The 14,276-nt window shown below is 42.0% G+C and overlaps 1 protein-coding gene across 15 annotated transcripts in view; it reads left to right on the top strand.

The window, feature by feature from the left end:
* Positions 1–14,276, top strand: part of SLC8A1 (solute carrier family 8 member A1) — a 377,627-nt gene that overhangs the window by 65,332 nt on the left and 298,019 nt on the right. For 11 of the 15 annotated variants that reach the window (XM_045079185.1, XM_045079186.1, XM_013044992.2 and 8 more), the window contains one exon: positions 10,512–12,346. In XM_045079185.1, the coding sequence (XP_044935120.1) occupies positions 10,512–12,346 (1,835 nt within the window). The remainder of the gene's footprint in view (positions 1–10,511; positions 12,347–14,276) is intronic. The other 4 variants (XM_013044990.2, XM_013044994.2, XM_013044993.2 and 1 more) reach the window with 1 other exon arrangement.

Here is a 14,276-nt window from a genome sequence, read left to right on the forward strand (position 1 = left end):
GGGGAATTGTATCTGTTTACTTCATGGCTCTAGCCCCAGTGGCCCTCCCACTCCAGACACGAAGAGACATTCAGGGTTTGTTGAGTGAATGAGTGAATGAATGTTCTTGCATAAGTCATTGATATCGATGAAAGCAGTCTTTGCTTAAAAGGCAGAAGTTACTATCTTCACTTGCTAATGAAATGATTAAATGATTGGCATTTCTTTCTCCACTGACTTTTTTCTCAACTATTCTATTGGCTCCTCTCCAATCCTGGCCTATCACAAAAAGACCATAACAAAATAGTCTTGGCATAGTTACTTACATTGAAACTATAACACTTCAGCCAATATTGAAACAATTCTTCAAATATAGATTATGGAATTGGTATAAAGGGCATATTCACTAGATGCTTTATCTAGTAGAGAAACTGTATGTTTCATAAACTGTGCTCAGGGATTTGTGTAAAAATTTTGTTTTCCTATAAGCTACCCAACTTATTCCTGTAAATACTAAAATTTGGCCAGTTCCTTTCTAAGCTGTTTTCATTTAAAATGAAGTATTTGTTCTATGTGTGTATATATATAAATACACATAATGATAAATAAATTAATATATAATAATAATAATAAATACATATAAATAAATACACACACACACACACACCTGGTTTTAGAGCCATGTCACTGCGCATATTGTCAGAAACTTTAGAAAATTGTAGCACAGAATATTGAGAAAGGGTCACCATTACACGAGCATCTGTTAACTTGAGTTTTTTAAAAAAAATATTTCTTTTTACTTCCTTCTGCTTTTCTCAAGAGCATTTTATTCTTTTCAAGGACTGTGATTTGACACTATGCAGGAAAATTTAAAAGACTCACAAGCTTCAAGTTGATAGGGTTCCATCTCCTGAAAAGCAATCTACTTGAAGATGAAGCTTAATGACTCAGGGAAAAAGCTGATGAAATTCACCAGCCTCTGCTCACATAACCAGCATTTTCCTTGTTATGAAAGATTTTTTTTTTTTAAAGGCATTCTGAATGTTCCTATCACATAGCTTGAAATTAGATTCTGTATTAAACATCTCTAGTCCCGAGAGGCAGACTAGAAGGCAGAAAGTGAACGGCAAAGATTTACTCTTGAGTTGAGGTAAACAGAGGGAGTGGTGATATTCCCCTAAAGACCCTATGATTTAAAGAACAGAACTTTCCTCACCACCCAAGGACCCAGTTTTGGGGTTTACATTTCAACATATTATCTACTCTATTCAGGAATTGTGCATGGAACTTGGATAGAAGGTCTCCAAGGACTTCCATTTATCCTCTGTCTTTGCTGCGTGTTGATACGGTGTCTTAGAAATCCTTAGCTGTTTCTATTTAAAGAGGCACAACTAACCCTTTGCAAAATTATGAAGTAGATAGAAGTTACTCCCAATGCTTTAACCTCCTCTTCTGGGGACCCCTGTGATCTCCGGGTAGGGTCCATTCTTCTCCATTGTCCTCTCCCCCACCTCCCCACCAACTTACCAAGGGGCTCCCTATTTTCATGCTGTCTGGAGTCCCAATCTATGAGAAGGAAAGCCTTTCTGATATATTATTTCACATCATCATTTTACTGATATGACAAGAAACACTACATTCTAATTTGGGGCCACTGCCTTTGGTCAAGTACCTTGTCTAAGTGCCCTGCCCTGCCATCTGTGTTTGCCAAAGATACCGTATGCCCTGTCTACTCTCTACCCAGTTCTGCCCTTTATGCCAGGGTCCTTAAAGTATGGTGCCAGGACTGCCTCTATCAAATCAGCTGGGGTGCTTATTAAAGTTCAAATTTGGGTGTCCTCTTTAGAACTACTGTACCTCTGATGATAACCCCCACTTATCTGCATATTAATGTATTTCCCAGGTGATTCTTAGGTGAGCTTAAGTTGAAGAAGCAGCACTCTGTGCCTTTATAACATCATTCCTTCCTTCTGTAATGTCCTCTTACTCTCTCCAGCTTTTCGCCATCCTTCCAGCCCTCTCATTTTAGGGAATCTTCCATAGCCTTCCTAGTACTCACGGCCATTTGAGTAAGTAGTTGAGTTTGAACACTGTCAGTTCATTAGGCACAGGTTCAATTATCTTTGTAATCCTCACAGTGTTTGGTTTGCTGCTTTGCCCATAGATGCCACTCCAGGAATGCTTGATGAATATATGAGTGGTACACTGTCTCAAACTAGAAATACAGAGAGAGCTGTCCTTCACTCAAAAACAAACAAACAAAACAAAACACAAAACAAAACAAAAAACCCTCAAACAACAACAACAACAACAACAACAACAAAACAACCCCACAAAAACCCACACACATTTCTTAAGGTGAAATGTCAACAAGCTAGTGTGGAAAATATTTTTAGATAGTAAATCTTTTTTGGTGACCCAGATAGAAACGCATGCTTGTGACCTCATTTTTTTTTTTTTTGTTCCCAGTGTGTAAGGTCAGACATCAAAAAAAGGCGGCTCTTTCCCTTCAGGGTGGATGGTGAACAAATTAGTATCCGAAATAGTTATTATTGTCCATCATGAGGCCCCTCAAAGATGCACAGAGTACAGACAAGGTGCTCTAAGGCCCTGGCCTGCCTCGGGGAGTTCACCAGGCTTGAAAACCCTGGGTGGTAGAATTGTAGGCTGAGCAGTGTGAGGTTTCTAGAACCCTGGTTATATTAACCTAAGAGCTCAGGTGCATTAACCTGGGAACGAGGTGGTCCACTTTGATTGTCTCACTCTCTTAACACCTGGAAAGTCTCTCCGTCTCTGTAGCAATGAAAGAGTTCTGTACCAGAAAGGAGACTCACACTCTGATGTTTGTAATCCATGCCCCCCCACCCCACACTAGAATGTGATCTTCTTGGAGGATATTAACTTACTCATCTTTTAACACGTATCTGGCATATGTGAGTGGCTAAGAAAGCTCGGCAGATAAAACCATGAATGAATGTGTTGTTTTCCTGTTTCTTTGAATTACTGGTTTAAAAATTAAAAAAAAAAAAAAAAAGTCTTGCCCCCCGCAAGACAGCGGATTTGTTGAAATTCTTGGAAAAAAAGTATTCTCTTGTTATGCTGAAGTTCAGTATTATTCTCCCCAGATCCATCCATCTGTCATTTTAGTTTTGCTTGCTCACTGCTAGAATTTCTTTCTCTAGTTTCTTTTCTCCTGACCAAATGGAAAAACCTTGAGATTATTACATGACTTTGGAGTGATTTTAGACCTCAGATTTTAGCTGATGATCCCCCAAATGGATCAGCTTTCGCTTGCTACGTGATAAATAGGAGTGCTTACCCTTACTCAGGAGTTGGGGAGGCAGGAGACAGGAGCCACAAACATGAAGGCTCTGGAGGAGGTAGTACAAACTACGTGCATTTGTTCAGGGGGAAAGCAGGGCGCGTGGAAAGGTTACTCTGTGCTAAGTATCGAAGTAGGGGGCTCCTTGCTACCAGAGGACAGTACTGCTCACCTAGGAAGCGAAAACAAACAAAAAGATGCTGCCATTTGGGAAAGCGCGGTGGCAATGTGCTTTCCAAGTGTAAGCACTGGGATTAAAATCCTAGTTCACCTCTCTTTGTACGACTTTAACCAGTTTACTTTTACAAACCGTTTATTTTTCTCATTTATAAAATGAGAATGATACTACCTCCTTGCCGTATTGTCAGAAAGGCCATGGACAGTGAACACAAAGCAGTCGGTGAAGCACCTGGGACAAAGCAAGGGCTCGGTCAATGGCTTCAGTCTTTATTGTCCTCGGTGCCAATTTATGACAATAAGTGAGGCCCTCACTCTGGCCTTGGCACTGGCAAAATGAATCTGAGGACAGCCCTGGCCCAAGATAAGCACAGCGGCTTCCCTTTGAATTCCTCTTTTATTTAGTTAGTTTTGAAAGACTCTTTATTCCCCAGCTTTCTTTCTCTTACTCGTATTTCCATACCGGTATGCAGAGTTAATATATTTAAATTGAAATTCGTGATGCACTTTCCCATTTATGAGCCTTCTGTAATGGAACTGATTTTTGGTTGGTGCCTGACCAGATGTCTTCTTAATGCACTGGAAGGAGAAGATATGCTTTGTTGAGGATGTCTGAAACATTAGGACCCTCTCAACACAGTAGATGAACTTGGCATTCCAAAAGAAATCAGCAAGCTAGGGCTCATGGAGGAGGATGCGCCCAGGTACTGGGGAAAACTGCAGAGTCCCCCTTCTCTATGCCGGAGGTCAGTTTTTCCAGCCTGAGGTTCTCTGCCCATGAGCCTGAATCACATTTCCTCTCCTCCACTTAATCCTCACATTGGCTTTTCAGGGCGATACTGGCATCTGCTCATTTTAGGGGCTTCTGCTTCAGTCAAGGCACATTTTTCAGGGCAAATGCCTCGTCTCAGCCCCCAGATTCTGATTCACCTTCAGAGATTTGGTGAATCAGCCCATGACCCTATGAAAATGATTTTATTCATTCAGTAAGCAGGTGCTGTGTGTCTTTTATGTGCCAGATTCTGCTCTAGGAACTGGGTTGGGATCCATCAATGAACAAAAGAGACAAAAATCTCAGCCTGTACAGAATTTAACGTCTATCAGAGAGAGAAAGGCAATACGCAGAACCATCAAATAAGTTATATTAGCACATAAAGAAGAAGTTCTATGTAGAAAAGCAAAGTAGGGGAAAGGGCCATGGGTTACATCTCATGACTTTTCAATAACTTCTTCATTGTTTAAAATCCTAAATTCATCTTTCTGTTTTTGGCCTCACTGTCTGACCAATCATCCCAGTGTCTTCCTTTGATGAATGAGGTGAGTGTTTTCTGACCTGGCCCAGGATCCTGGCTGTAGTCTCAAACATTCAACCAGAGGACTTGAGCCCCTTATATGAACTCTTGCTGCTGTATTCTAGAGGACCTGTCCCAATTTATTAAGCAACAAAAAGGAAATTCTTTCTTTAAAAAGAAAAAAAAAAAAAGGTAAGAGCAGAGAGTCCTTGTGGGACCAGAGCTCCTCTGTAACTCGTGGTCATGGTCTGTTGGCCTGAGACTGGGTGTCAGAAGAGTAATTTTCACCCTGGATGGATGGTCAGATAAGGCAAATCATTTTCGCATCATCTCTTTGTCTAAAAGCATTCACCAGTGCTTGTCTCAGTAGTGGATAAGAACTTAGGGTTGCTTAAATGTTGCCTTAGAAACGGATGAATTGCTAAGCTTTGATGTTTTCACTCAGCAAGAGTTACATAGAAGGGAATTCCAGGTCCTGATGAGGGAGAGTCAAGGAGTTTTCCTTTGAATCACTTCAGCTGCCAATCAATGGAATGAGATTCGGCCGCCTTTGTGCACGGGGCTGGCGGGAATGCCAAATGTATTTCTTCTCTAAGAACCGGGTCCTCCTTGGTGGTCAACCCTAGCTCCAGCTTCCCATAAGGAACCCATTGCTCTGCTGCCTGATGAGTCTTTATGTCTCTGCCAAGGGGTGGGGGTGGGGGGCTCTTCCTCACCCTTTATAGAAGCCATTTGCCAAAAATATGTCTTGCAGGTACATGTCCCCTTCCCCTACCAAAAGCACATCCCTCTGTAGGAGCTGGGATTGTCTGTTGGCTTCAAGATAAAGAATGAGCAGAAGACACTCTGAGTCTTCTTGCTACGGGGCTGAAGGCTCCTTTGGATGATGTAACGGCTATTCCTGAGCAAGAACTGGCTGAGAACTTAAGAGTTGTTTGGAAAGCACCATGAAAACCAACCTATCCTTGTTCCAGAGTTCAGGTGATCAGGGCAGAATATTTTAAAAAGCCAGGCAACAGAACAACATACTAGCAGCTTCTTTCCTGCTGAAAATTTATGGAAATACATATTTGAGGAGACAGTAGGGAGGATTTGCTTGAATCTGATGATGGAAGAAAGACCCTGAAATGAAAGAATGAAGAAGAACCTCTCGTTTAGATGCTGTCTTGCCCCCTCTCCTCCCAAACATTTGAATTTGGTGTTAATTTAATAAAAGAAGAAACTAAAGTCCAGAGAATTCTTTCCATTGCCAAAAACCTGTCTCAGTGTTTTGTGTCTACTGATTTCACAGATTATAATACTGCCACCTTTTGAATATAATCGTGATGTTTTGCACTTAACCTCAGAAAGCCCTTTCCTTTTTCTCTGATCGGAATTTTTACAGTTGCATCCACTCTTAGACATCTGTACCCTTTTGGCTAATAACAATTGTGAGATGTGGGGTGGGGGAGGGCTTTTTTTTCTCTTTTCTTTCTTTCTTTTTTTTTTTTTTTTTTGGCTGACCTTATAGATTGCCCTGAGAATGTATGTAGGAAGAGGTGGTCGGGTAATTGCTAAAAACTGACCAGGTAAGGGGCAGTGATCTCTAGGGCATGTCAGCTCACACATTACATCACAGCTATGCATGCCTGTTTGTTGGAGTCTCTAACCCATAAGATAAAAGCCAGGCTATTGGAAACCTTCCATGGAACTTTTGCTACTGAGACCCTCCTTACCCTGCATGGAAGCCAAAAGGTTTTCCAACAGGTCAGTCCAAGCCCAAATCCAATACTCTCTGAGATGACTTCATACACTATCAGGGATGCTCTTATCAGGGTTTGGATCTTAGTTCAGGAGTTTCCTATCTGTATGACTTTCTGACAAGCACTTAACCTGTCTGAGGCTCAGTGAACCCATTTCTGAAATGGGCTAAGAATATCTACTGCAAAATGTCATTCTTAGGACACTGCATTGCACAACTCCAGGTGGTGCTATTCTCATGGACCATATTGGAAATGGCAACACCAGGAGCTGTGTAAAATAACAACACTTGTTAGTGTAAGTATTAGATATAATAATACACTTAAAGAATTTAGCATAGTGTCTGCCATCGTGTTTACGAATAAAACCTACTGTTAATCTCTTGGGCAACTGACCATGATTTGCTGTTGTGCCATTTTGACCTATGCTTCTAAGAAACAAAATAGTTTGGAGCACAGAAAACACAATCCTGAATCTTACCTGGAGGTAAGAAAGTGTTGTCATGGTCAGGAAATGGAGAGAATTTCCATATTTTAGAACTTGGAGACTGGATCCTAAAAGGTCTGAACAGCCTATTGAAAGGATTGGGTTTATTTTTATGGCAAGAAGCAACCAATGGAGAGCTTTAAGGGGGGGTAGGGGGTCACATCAGTACTTTAGGAAGCTCATTTTGGCTGAACTGTGAAAATGGACAGATGAGATTTGGCAGAAATTTAAAGGAAGTGGTTGATTATATCAGTCCTCGAGTTGGGCACAGGTTGGAATCACTGTTCTGGGTTTACTTTCTCTTTTCCATACTACTCTCTGGGAGCAAATACTTAACCTTTCTGATCCTCACAGGTTCCCAAGACATTTGGAATTGTATATCTTCCAAAGGGTCACTACCAGTTGTTTCCTTCTCCTTTTTAAAGTTGAGATCGCCACTGTGTCATTTTTTATACTTGCCAGGCATTGGAATCAGTTGTAATTCTGTTTTTTTTTGTTTGTTTGTTTGTTTGTTTTTTGTTTTTTAATAAAAGGCAAAAACTGGTCTCCTTGTTTGCACTCGTATCCCTGTACTCTTAGTCTTTTTTTTTTAAAGATTATATTTATTTACTTGACAGAGAGAGAAAGAGAGAGAGACACAGCGAGAGAGGGAACACAAGCAGGGAGAGCTGGGGAGGGAGAAGCAGGCTCCTCACTGAGCAGGGAGCCCAATGTGGGGCTCGATCCCAGGACATTGGGATCCTGACCTGAGCTGAAGGCAAAGGCTTAATGAATGAGCCACGCAGGTGCCCCTGTACTCTTATTCTTCATGGAGCCAGCAGAAAGATGTTTTTAATAGGAGACTCAGCGGATACCACTCTTCTGATCAGAACCTCCCCGAGTCCCATCTCTTTCACAATCAAAGCCAATGCCTTATGGTAGCCTCCCTGCCCCTCCTAATCCATCCGCTGTCTGTTCCCAGCTCCAGAGCTCTCTCATCACACTGGTTCCTCTGTGGTTCCTGGACTATGCAAAGACAAGTCCTTCTGGGTCTTGGCATTTGCTGGAATTCTCTTCCTGTAGATATCCACAAGGCTTGGTCTCTTACTTCCTTCAGGATTTTGCTCCAGTGTTGCCTTATCAGAGAGGCCTTCCTTAACCATCCAGTACAAAATCCTGCGTGCTGTGTGTGTACACACACACACACTCACACACGCAGACTCCTTGTCTTACTTAACATTGCTTTCTGCTCCATCCCTCTAGCACTTTTTAGCATCTGATATTTCTATTTATTTGTCTGTTTCCACCCCAATAGAATATATGGTCTGCAAGGACAGAGACTTTGTTTTTGTTGTTTGTTTGTTTTTAATTCTCTGATGAACTCTTAGGTCCTAGGAGAGAGCCTAGCAGGTGATTCTGAAACACGTGGTTAGGCAGCACCCATAAATATTTGTGGAATAAATGGCTCATGATGGAATTGGAATTAGAGTTAGACCTTCCACTACTCTTGCACGTTGTTTCAGTGACTCCTTGTGGGTTTTTTTTTTTTTTTTTAAGATTTTGTTTATTTATTTAACAGACAGAGATCACAAGTAGGCAGAGAGGCAGGCAGAGAGAGAGGAGGAAGCAGGCTCCCTACTGAGCAGAGAGCCCGATGCTGGGCTCGATCCCAGGACCCCGAGATCATGACCCGATCTAGAGGCAGAGGCTTAACCCACTAAGCCACCCAAGTGCCCCGTGTCTCCTTGTTTTGAGTGGCAGTCCCACCCAAGCCCTGTAATGACTGATTAAGTAGACCCACTGACCATGAATCTTGGCATATTTTGAAAAGACGCTTTTTCTATTTTTTTCAGCCTTTTATGTAGAATGTAATTCTGCCATTACAACCTTTAGCCGAGGCTTGTCTGAGAAAAATGTCAGAGCTTATCTCCCCATAGTGATGAGCTAAAAGGAACTTTAGGCCAATGGTGGGCTCTTTGAGGGTCTGCCAGAAAGTGCTGGACCAGGGGGCTCTGCCCGGGCCTTGGTGAATTTCCACTCCCGCCATGAGTGGCCAACCTGGGCCAGAGAACGTAGGTGAGTGCGTGGGTGGCTCTCAGACCACCCCAGGCTGTGGAAGGTTCCAGTCTAGCTCCACTGTGAACTTTTTATCGGGCCACAAGACTATGTTCTGACTCAGGACGCCCCCTTGCCATCACTTTGTCTGATGTTGGAACTGGCCTTCTAGGCCGGAATTACCCTGACTTAGAGCAGACCCTCCTCTCTGTCAGCACCTTACAAAGCCTCAGGGGCAGAAGTGATATCTGGGCAGAGAAGCATTTTGCCTGAGGTGGTGGGTGAATTCAGAGCCATGGTTTCTCAGTCTGCCCCTTGGCCCTGTGTGGCTCGGTGACTCTCCTGCTCGATCTGTAATTGCCTGCAGCCCTTCATCAGATGTGTAGTTTGTGGTCACTGCTGTTCTGCCACATGAGCTAATTTAGTTGGAATTATGGCTCCTGTATTTTTTTTTTTTTTTTTTTGGTCACTTGAACCCTCTGTAGAACTAATATGTGTTTTAGAATTGCCCTGGAAAGGATGACATCAACCCCGAGAAGGAACATTTTATGACTGGTAAAGCTGATTTCACAGCCTGCCAGACAAGGGTCTTAACACACAACTAGACCCAGGACTGTTATCTCCCTTTCCTGTTGCAGACAGCCACAGACTCTAGTGCGAGATCTATCCCCAGATGTGGAGCGCTGTGCTTTGAGACCCAGGTGCCCAGCCACTAACACATCAGGAGCACTGGGCTTGCTGAAAATGAGGAGGAAATGTGCTCTCAGCAAAATGTGCTTTTCAAAACTGTACTTAATGTGCGGAAAGATTGCATTACAGAAGATTTCTTTTCCCCCTCAAGTACAGCTTCTGTTGAGTTTGTAGGAAAGCTTGAAGAGATCTCTGTGTTTCCAAGTCCATTTGGTGCAGTGGGACATGATTTAAAAAACTGTGGTACAAGGTCTGCTCCAGCATTTAAGATCATCAAAAGGCCTTGTGTTGGCTAGGTTTTTAGAGTCTGAACTTTAAAGTATCAGTCTTAATAAGGTGATTTTGGTAATGAAATGGTTTCTGGAAGGTAATTGTACTAACCAGAATTTAAAAGAAAATCTGCATTAGCAACAAGGAGAAAATTATTTAATGCATCAAAAGGTTTTTTTCCTCCCCTTATTGGCTCTTAGCATGCGTAACTATGTAGTCAACAAGGCAAGGTTATAATTGAACTTTTCATTTCCAATAAGTCAATTGTGTACATTGCTCAGTGAATGGAGACTACAAGTAGAAAATTCACACGTGGAGAGATTGAATTGTAAATTTTTCAAAAGATTGCTTAATCACTGATGGACACTTAGAATAATTATTTACCATAGGTATTATGGTAGTCAAATTTAAACAAATCATTGGTAAAAGCAATAAAAATCAGTAATTGGTCATGCTTTGGATCTGCCTCTGATGATGTGACTTTTTTTTTCCCCACCCTCCCTCCATCTTATTTTTGCCAGAAGGTTGGGACACTCGGAAGTCTACCATTGTACAACATGCTGCGGTTAAGACCCTCACCTACCTTTTCGATGGGATGTCATCTGTTAGCCATTGTGGCTCTCTTATTTTCCCACGTGGACCTTATAAGTGCAGAGACAGAAATGGAAGGAGAAGTTAATGAAACTGGCGAGTGTACTGGCTCATATTACTGTAAGAAAGGGGTGATTTTACCCATTTGGGAACCCCAAGACCCTTCCTTTGGAGACAAAATTGCTAGAGCTACTGTGTATTTTGTGGCCATGGTCTACATGTTTCTTGGAGTCTCTATCATTGCCGACCGGTTCATGTCCTCTATAGAAGTCATCACATCTCAAGAGAAAGAAATAACTATAAAGAAGCCCAATGGAGAGACCACCAAGACCACTGTGAGGATCTGGAATGAGACGGTTTCCAACCTGACCTTGATGGCCCTGGGATCTTCTGCTCCAGAGATTCTCCTTTCCGTAATTGAAGTGTGCGGCCATAACTTTACTGCAGGAGACCTGGGTCCTAGCACCATCGTGGGAAGTGCCGCATTCAATATGTTCATCATTATTGCCCTTTGTGTCTACGTAGTCCCAGATGGAGAGACAAGGAAGATAAAGCATTTGCGTGTGTTTTTTGTGACAGCAGCCTGGAGCATCTTTGCCTATACTTGGCTTTACATTATTTTGTCCGTCACCTCTCCCGGGGTCGTAGAGGTCTGGGAAGGTTTGCTTACCTTCTTCTTCTTTCCCATCTGTGTCGTGTTCGCTTGGGTAGCAGATAGGAGGCTTCTTTTCTATAAGTATGTCTACAAGAGGTATCGGGCTGGCAAGCAGAGGGGAATGATCATCGAGCATGAAGGAGACAGGCCATCTTCCAAGACTGAAATTGAAATGGATGGGAAAGTGGTCAACTCCCACGTTGACAATTTCTTAGATGGTGCTCTTGTTCTGGAGGTCGATGAGAGGGACCAAGATGATGAAGAGGCCAGGCGAGAAATGGCAAGGATTCTGAAGGAGCTCAAGCAGAAGCACCCAGAGAAAGAAATAGAGCAATTAATAGAATTAGCTAACTACCAAGTCCTAAGTCAGCAGCAAAAGAGTCGAGCTTTTTACCGCATCCAAGCTACCCGCCTGATGACTGGAGCCGGCAACATTTTAAAGAGACACGCAGCTGACCAGGCAAGGAAGGCTGTCAGCATGCATGAGGTCAACACCGAAGTGGCTGAAAATGACCCTGTGAGTCAGATCTTCTTTGAACAAGGGACCTATCAGTGTCTGGAGAACTGCGGTACTGTTGCCCTGACCATTATCCGCAGAGGTGGCGACTTGACTAACACTGTGTTTGTTGACTTCAGAACAGAGGATGGCACGGCCAATGCTGGGTCTGATTATGAATTTACCGAAGGAACTGTGGTCTTCAAGCCTGGTGAGACCCAGAAGGAAATCAGAGTTGGCATCATTGATGACGATATCTTTGAGGAGGATGAAAATTTCCTTGTGCATTTGAGCAATGTCAAAGTCTCTTGTGATGCCTCAGAAGATGGCATCCTGGAAGCCAATCATGTTTCTACACTCGCTTGCCTCGGATCTCCTTCCACTGCCACTGTGACCATTTTTGATGATGACCATGCAGGCATCTTTACCTTTGAGGAGCCTGTGACTCACGTGAGTGAGAGCATTGGCATTATGGAGGTGAAGGTATTGAGAACATCTGGAGCTCGAGGAAATGTTATCGTTCCCTATAAAACCATCGAAGGAACAGCCAGAGGCGGAGGCGAGGACTTCGAGGACACTTGTGGAGAGCTTGAATTCCAGAACGATGAAATTGTGTAAGTTGTTTTTTTATACCTGTGTGTGGGGTCGAGTGCCTTGGTGGATGGGAGAGTGGATGTCATTTTTTTTTTTTTTAAACTAAATGGCACACAAGGAATGGAATATTTGCTATACAAGACCACTTGAAAATGCCCCCTGCTGTGCCATACTTATCAATCTGCTCCATATAGAGATCTTAATTTAGTTCTATTTTTAACTACTGTACTTTTGCATAATTTAAGTGCATTATAGCAGTTAGGATAGAATGAGTTTTGTGAAACAATTTATCAAACCGCTTATGATGGGTTGGGAAATTTGTATTCTAGTTTGAATCACATAATACACACGCAGAAAGGGAATATTTATTTATTTATTTATCAAAAGAGAATATTTAGAACATTACAATTAGTCCCTAACTTATTACTGAGTACAAATTGGGAAAGCTTAAAAAGGAAACACCTTTGAAAAGAATTTCCTGGCTACCAAGGCTGGCTGGAATGTTTTTTTGCTGCTTTTATCTGATGCTGTATATTTGTGACGATGTAAGATAATGTTTCTGCTTACATGGTAATGCTTAATTAATGACCACCCCTGCTTTTTTTAGTCTTATGCCAGTGTGAGAAAAGTCATACAGCTCTTATGGAGTTCTAGTCTGATTTTATTTTCCATGGTTAGGTAAACCCTTCTACCCTATTGACAGAGGGATGGGGAGAGAATACGATTCTGTCCCAGCCTCCTTGTTGACAGGGAACAGGTCAGAGAAAAGAACTGGGAACAACTTACTCTTCCTATTGGCACTTCATGGTGACACTTGCTAATGTATCACCAGGTGCCTGGTTGTGCAATGATTCTGCCTTTGACAGCTGTTGTTTAGAACTGTTCCTCCTCCCTTGCCTAAGAGGGGGCATTATACTTACCAAATGCAAGCCAGAAAGTTGACTCAACAAGCAGTGTCGAAACAGGAAGGAAGGAAGGAGGGAGAAAAGGAAGGAAGGAAGGAAAGAAAAGGAAGAAAGGAAGGAACGAAAGAAACTATAATATTTGCAGTACAACAGAGGACATTACAATGATTGATCATGTTGGTTGAATCATTGGCAACTTAGGAATTTCCAGGAAAGAAAAAATATATATAATACAGTTTGTTCTAAAAATGGTTAACTCTTGCGTAAACGTTATGTGATGTGTCAAATGCCAAGTACATTCTCTCCAAAATGAAATTTCTCTTGCTAAAAGAAGAGGGTGGAGGGGGACGGGGGTGGAAATGGGCAGAGGGAAGAGATGTTCCTGCAGATGCCTTCCTTTTTACTTCTCTTTGATACTGTATTATAGAGATGAACTCTTACTGAGTGTGATATCATGATGAAATCAAAGCAAAGATGATAATATCCACCTTCAGATGTGTGGGGGTAACTTTGGATGAATATGTTTTCTGTTGGTTCTTATATTGTTAATGTTCCACGTGTTGAGGTGTGTTTTGTTGGACATGTATTTTACTGAAAGATAATAATATAGAAGCAAATGAATATCCTGCATACTTACAGAAGGATTTTCCCAGAGGCCTTGTATTGAATGGGATCCTGCCCACAATTAGCTCATAAACTTGAATCCTTTGTTAGGGATTCTTTCTCATTATATTTTCTAATCATTTCAGTTATGGAACCCTGTTGTATGAGATGGCCCTTCTAATCCATGTAAAAGTATATTGCATGTTACTAAAGGAGTATTGAATATTCTTAAATGAACTCCCAAGGGTAGCACTTAAATAGGACCCAATGGGTATTTTGTTTTGTTTATTCATTTTACTTAGGATGTTTTCTCCTGAAAATTTGGTCTTGCTTTTTGCTAAAAAGAACGGCTTTGTATTGTTTATTTGAGAGGCAGTCTTTCCTAATCGATTCTGCTGTCCAGGACTTTACCAAACTGTAGATAAATAACCTTTTTTTGGAC

Source organism: Mustela putorius, unplaced genomic scaffold (assembly GCF_011764305.1).
Source record: "Mustela putorius furo isolate JIRA1106 unplaced genomic scaffold, ASM1176430v1.1 tig00000281_pilon_pilon_pilon, whole genome shotgun sequence".
NCBI lineage: Eukaryota > Metazoa > Chordata > Mammalia > Carnivora > Mustelidae > Mustela > Mustela putorius.